This window comes from Chlamydotis macqueenii, chromosome 12 (assembly GCF_036417535.1).
Source record: "Chlamydotis macqueenii isolate bChlMac1 chromosome 12, bChlMac1.mat, whole genome shotgun sequence".
Lineage (NCBI taxonomy): Eukaryota > Metazoa > Chordata > Aves > Otidiformes > Otididae > Chlamydotis > Chlamydotis macqueenii.
The window spans coordinates 6865755-6872134 of record NC_141567.1 but is presented as its reverse complement, the minus strand read 5'-3'; the positions used below and the strand labels follow the sequence as shown (position 1 = coordinate 6872134).

Genomic DNA, 6380 nt, shown 5'->3' with positions numbered 1-6380 from the left:
CTTAATTTACTGCAGTTTTTGTCCTTTCGGGGAGAAACCACCCTCCTCCGCCCGCTGCCCCCCCGACGCCAACCCCGGACTGACCCTGCCCCACCGCCCCGGTGCGCGCAAGACCGCGGCCACGCCATCACAAAACCCAAGCCCGCAAACTTTATGGGCGGGGGCAGAACCCGCCCCGTGCGCCCCCTCCTCTCCCTTCCCTTCCCCTCCCCTCCCCGGGCGGGGCGGGCCGGGCGCTCGGCGGGCGCTGAGGGGCGGAGCGGCCCCGCCGGGCGGCGGCGGCGGCGCTGAGCCGGGACGCGGAGCCGTGCTCCGCACCCCGCGGAGCGGCCCGGCTCGGCTCGGCTCGGCTCGGCCCAGCCCGGGAGCCATGCCGCTGCCGTGCCGGGGCTGGACGTTGGCGTTGCTCACGCTGCTTGTGGGTTTTCTCATCTTCGCCGATATCTCCGAGATCGAGGAGGAGAGCGGGTAAATATCCGCGGTGCGGAGAGGCGCGGAGGAGAGGGGTGCTGGAGGCGGAGGGCGGAGGGAGAGAAGGGGGGAGGGCCCGGACAGTTTCTTTGTCTCCGGCTCTGCCGGTTTCTTGTCGCGCTGAAGTGGGAAGGGAGCTCGCTCCGCTCCCGCGCAGCCCCGCGGAACCGGCGGCAGCCCCGGGCGGGACCGCCACGCTGCCGGGCAGGACGGGGGCGGGGGGGCGGGAGCTGGTAGAAACCCTGAGGTACCGGTCTGGGTAGGGATGCTGGAGCGGGTACCAGTCCCGTTAGAGACAGAGGTGCCGGTCCAGGTAGGGATGCTGGAGCGGGTGCCAGTGTGATTAGAGATGCTGGAGCAGCTACTGGTCTAGAGAGAGGGGTTTGGGTGCAGGCAGTGCTCAGGTGTTGATGAACCGATGGAGCAGGTCCCTAAGCAGGATACTGGTGCAGGCAGTTCGCTGGCTGGGAATAGTGGGGCAAGTTGCAGCTCAGGGGGCTTGGGGTGCCGATGCTGATTGGGATGGGTGAGGTGGAGAGGGCTTCAGCATGCGGGGTGATGGATAAGGGACCAGTTTGTAGGGTGCTGGAGCAAGGACCAGTCCACAGGGTGGGAGAGATTGAGCTGGGACCAGCTGGGTGGGGGTGATGGAGCAGAGTGGGAGAGCTCAACCCACTCATCTGGCCCCAAGGGCTGTATTAGGGGCTGTGTGGTTGCCCCAAAGTCTGAGGAGAGGAGCAACATCTTGTCCACCCCATAAACCCTGTCTCTGAGGACTGCTTGGAAACTTAAGGGAGGAGAGAAATAAATGCAGTGAGAAGGGTTTGCGTTAACTTGAGGAACTCACTACAACAGCGTGGGAAACCAAATCAAATAATTCCAGTAACGTGGGATGCGCTCATGATGCCCAAATGGTACGAGGTCTTTCTGTGTGGGACCAGGTGGCATCGCCCGCTCTGTTACATCAAAACAAATACCTGGTGCTTGGGGCTGAAATTAGAAATGAAACGCAGTGATGTTTGTTATTGTTTCATTGTTATATTGGGTGCCACAGGCAAGAAGTGCTTAGAGGTCAGTACTCTTGTCCACAAACATCCAGGACCGGACTGGTTTACCAGGCTAGAGGAATTCTTGCTCTGCAATGAGCTGGCACTATCTATAGAATAATAAAGGAAATGAAAAGCTCCTGAAGCATCCTCCCCATCGGACAGGCTGGTCTGATCCCCTCGCTTTCCTCCCATCTTCTTTTCTGGCTTGTGTTCTTTCTCCTCCTCTATCTGCTAGATCTGTCCGCTAGAACTTGCTGTGCCCTTATTGAAAATCCATTCTGTTTTTGTTACTTACCTATCCTGGTTTTCACCCTGGTTCATTAGGGATTCCTAGTGTTGAGTTTGTTGGGTTTTTTTTTTCCTTCCCTCTATTTTCTGTACATTGTATAGAAATTGGATGTTTGCTGGCTGCTTATCTCCAAGCCCTGGCATCTGAGTTTGTTGCTGTAGTTCCTCCAAAGAAGTACTGCCAAGCAGCGCAGCAGCAGAGACGGCAACAGGGTCAGACGAGTTCTGTAGAAACAGCGAGCGGCTTGTTTCATACAGTGTTTCAGAAATAACAGTGCACAAGGTAACTGGTGAAGGAGAGGAGCACCCTATGCCCCAGGGAGCGAAGGAGGGCTCCCGCAGTCCAATGCCCTCTGATACGCATTAGTCCCAGGCTGACTTTTCATAGGGAAGCTCCCTCATCAGCTGTGCTTCTGATACAGGGATGAACAGAGCAAAGGTGGGACCCTACTACATTAAGAAATAATCGTGAAGTGGGGCAAACCGCCCGTTTCTCTGGCTTTGCTTTCGCCCACCCACTTCTTTTCCCTGTTGCATCTCCGCAGTGGTTCGAGTTTGATGAACTCCTTCATCCCAAATGCAGCAAGGTGCCACGCGCTGTTCCCCCTCCCCTCTAAGCTCTTAGCACAGGAGCCTGGCACAAAGAGCGCTTTGTCCCCGTGTGCTGCCGCGGTGCCAGGGACGGTCCACACGATGCGCTGACCTGGCTGAAGTGTATTCCTGGGAGATGTGGAAAAGCTGAGTGCCTGATGTGCAGCCGCTCAGGGGGTGATAAAGGGTTTGTGACTTTGAGGGCATCTTTTGCAAACAGGTCCTGTGGGTAAAGGAGACTGTGTGGCAGCAAAAGTGCCCAACAGTGAAGAGAAAGACACCCTTCCAAAGTTTTCCAGGAGCTCTGTGTGTCCAGGAGGGAACAGCTCCTCTCCTCGAGAGGCTTGGGGGTCTCGGATTTTTGTATGGCTCTTCCCCAGGTCAGGAATATTTGGCTGATGGATCGTGTGGCTCAGCATCCTCCTCCACGCCCCCACAGACCACCTTCGCTTCGGGCAGCGCAGCCCAAGCACTAAGGGGAGCGGAGCACCAGGTGTCCCCTGGCCCACAGCACTGAGGCGGGCTGGGAAATGCAGGCAGGTGCAACTCTTTTCTTCTTATTCCTTGGCATCAAAACACTCTCTAATTATCGTGAGGAGTGAACAGCTTGCCCACTTTTACACATACCCTGCCCCCTGCCTGTGATTTGGATTGTCTTTGGAAGAATACGCCTCATACGGGTGGGAGCAGGGGGGAACATATTTTTCTCACCTACGAATACTGAGAAATCACAGAAAGAAAGAACAAAATGTTCATTAGGTACAAAGTAAGAATATAATATTACGGGCAAAAGGACAAAAAGAAAAAAAAAATCATGCTGTTTCCCTGGACAATAAGTTCCCAGCATGGCAGGTGAAGGGAGGTAGGAGGCGAGGGTGGCTGGAGCTGCTTTGCCTGCCAGAGGTTTCTGAGAAAGATGTTTGCTTCTTAAGCGGTCCTGTCTTGCTCCTCCAGATATTCTTACACCACTTCCTGCAGACGGGAGATACTGAAACAAAGAGATGTCAGGGCAAGGCTGAAAATTCAGCAGTTTCTGGTTCCCGACGCTGTGTCGCTTGCGTTAGCCTATTCCTCTCACCCTGCAGCCACCCCTTGCGTGTGGGTTTTCATCCCCCTGCATCCCTGTCGTTATAGATACCTATCACCTATACACGCATCGCTCGGACTGCGTGCTCGGCGGAGCTGCGGGGTGGCAGCGGGTGGGCGGGTGCGCTCGTCCCACTTGTCTTAGCTCGCTCCTCGCGCCGCGCTGCCGCGGTGAAGTATTGCTATCGCGAACGGTCTCGGCACTTTGTTTCCAAACAACCACCTGGTTCCGGGGCTGCTGAACTTTTCCCGCAGCCCGGTGATGCCTACGGTTCCCTCCATCGCTCCGTCTCCGGCTCTTTGTTTCCCTGGAAGGAAACAAAAGACACATTCACCTCTGTCTTGGAGATTGCTAATGCAATCGCAGCCATTTCTCCATCCACCCCAGCGTAGGGGAGCAGGCTAGACTTCTCGCCGCAGAGGAAGACAAAAGGCTCGACATCGAGCGGAATTATTATCGCCGGCGATGAGGAGGAAAATTCTGCTCCTTGGTGGCAGTTGAGAGGGACTCTTTGTTATTATGCATCTGCTGTAGCAGTTCTGCAGGGGTCCGGCTGTGTCCTGATTGTCTGTAGAGGGAGCTGGTGACCCACTGCCACCAAGTGACTTCCGAAATTAGCGTCTGAGCCATCTTAGGGAGCACTTGACACTTGGTAATGGGTTGGACTTAATATGAGTCAACCTTTCCTCTGCTAGTCCAGACCACGTGCCTTTCCATCCTGATTACAAGAGGAACGATATTCCGCTCTTTTTAACTGATGAGTCGGAGTATCTAATATTTCTGGCCTGCCTGGAAGCTCGTCAGTAAATTGCCACTTTTTCCTCATGTGCCCTTTTCGAACGCCTGCGGTTCAAAGGCTCAGGAATGCCACAAAGAGGTTTTATGTCCTTTATGGTGGCTGATGTGCTTGCCCTGAGTGGTCTGTGGCGTGCTGTAGTCGTAACACTGCTTGTCAAGGTTGGTCCACGGAGTATAAATGTCCCGCTTAGGTCTTTCAGGCTGTGATATACTGTGCCTGACCCATAGTTAGTCTAAGACTTGCATTCCACCAGAAAGTTTTGCTGTAAGAAGTTCTGTATTCTACCAACAGGCACTTTAGTGTGCTCACACAGTGGGTGCACACGAGCCCACCATTGTCCGGGCTGGTCTGGAGGAGTAATACCTCTCTGCAGGACGGAAGCCCACAGAGACCCTGTACCTATTCATATAACGTGGAGCCAGTGGAGAGACCTTTGTACTCCTTGGGTATGGCAGGGCTCTAACAAAAACCCCATGATGCATCGAGGAAAACAAAAGCAGTGTTGGAGCACTGATTTGAGTAAGAAAATACTCGGAGTAGGCTTTGATTGCATCTCTTCTGATGACAACTTGATCTCGAGCAGCCAATTTCAGGTTGGCAGCAGAGCTCCCCTTTGACCCTGCAAAGCCCTCCTCCATCTCCTGCTGCCTGGCAGGGGCAGGGGCGGCTGCCACAAAGCTGGGTCCAAAATCCCTGTGCTCCTGCCTAGAGCAAGCTGAAGGAGATGAATTTCCCTAGCTTGTTTCTTTGAGCTCTGAGGGAATGGCTGGAGCAGTGGTACCTGCAGGGAAACGGTGTCCGGCAGGAGGGCTGGGAGCGATGGGATGGGAACCACCAGCACACCCTGGTGTAATCCAGTAGAGCAAAAAGAAAACCCAGCACCATGAATGTAACCAGCCCCTCTAAGGGCTTTCTTAGTACAGTTTGTAAAAACTTACTCTTCGGTCCAGCCCCAGCTGCCAGCAGCTTGCAAGACCCCCAAGGAGGGAATTTCAGAGCTTGCCAGTGAGGAGAGCAGTGGCTGTGGTAGGAGGATGTGCTTTGCCAGCCAGCGCTTCTCAGGTGTAGGGTTGCGAAAGCCATGGCCAATCCCACCCCAGTCACCCCAATGAAGAGAGCAAAGCAGCTCCCACAGGTGCTCCGATTTTCTCTTCTGCCAGATGGGCTTTTTCTTTCTCATCCCTAACCCCATAAACGCACTACTCCAGTCTGGAAAGCGAAGGAAACCTTTTTCTCCCTGAAGAGAACAAGGAGTTGCAAATGTTCGTTCATTTAGTGAAGGCTTGTTGAGCAGCTAACGGTGAGGTTAAGTGATTCAGCCGTCAGCAGCTCGGCGCCCGCTCCTCCGTGCTCCTGCTGTGCTGGTGGGAAGGGAGCGCAGCCCTGGGACCACAGCCAGCGGTGACACAGCAGATCCCGCTGCCGCCGCGAGCCCTCCTGGCCTCTCCCAGACCTGGATAACAGGGTCGGATTTTTTTCCTTGTATTCTCTGCAGCAACTGTGGTTATTCTGCTTAGACATCTGTTCCTCGGTGCCTACTTGCGTTCCAGATGTGCTTTTGATCTTCCAGGAAAGGATTTAACAGGAGCTCCCTTATCTTTCTTCGGGCTTTCAGGCTACAGGTATTTTGTTTTTTCCACCCTGAGACCAGCACTACTTAAATACATCTACAGGCACAGTTGCTGTAAAAATCAGTTGTTCCAAGGACAGACGGCTTCTAATTGCCTCCATCATTTGTTTTCCCTGGGCCTGGGTCATCCTCAGCAGCAAGAAATAAGCCCAAACTGCAATATTAGACAATAATTATTTTGCCATTTCTCTGGTTTTCATCCCCAGTTGCCTCTGGAAACAAGGGAGTTCCCTGGCACAGTAAATCCACAGTGGGAGCAGAGTTTCAGGTGTCCTTCAGCAAAGACCACAGCAGAGCAGGCTGGTGTCAGCAGCTCTGCCCCTTGCAATGCAATAGCGGGGAGAAAAACAAAAAAAAGAAAAAAAATTTTTTTTTAAGAGCATCTTTACAGCTCCTTTTCCTTGCTGTTCCCACTGTAAATCTAAACAATTCTTTGTCTTGGCTGAGCAGCAGTCTTGGTCGTGG

At 53.9% G+C, this 6380-nt stretch overlaps 1 protein-coding gene across 1 annotated transcript in view; it reads left to right on the top strand.

Annotated features, from left to right (window-relative positions):
- The first annotated feature begins 277 nt into the window (after positions 1 to 277).
- The window catches only part of ST8SIA2 (ST8 alpha-N-acetyl-neuraminide alpha-2,8-sialyltransferase 2), a 31103-nt gene continuing 25000 nt past the window's right edge, over positions 278 to 6380 (top strand). The window contains exon 1 of the mRNA XM_086757181.1: positions 278 to 468. Within this exon, the coding sequence (XP_086613307.1) occupies positions 371 to 468 (98 nt within the window). The 5' untranslated portion in view covers positions 278 to 370. The remainder of the gene's footprint in view (positions 469 to 6380) is intronic.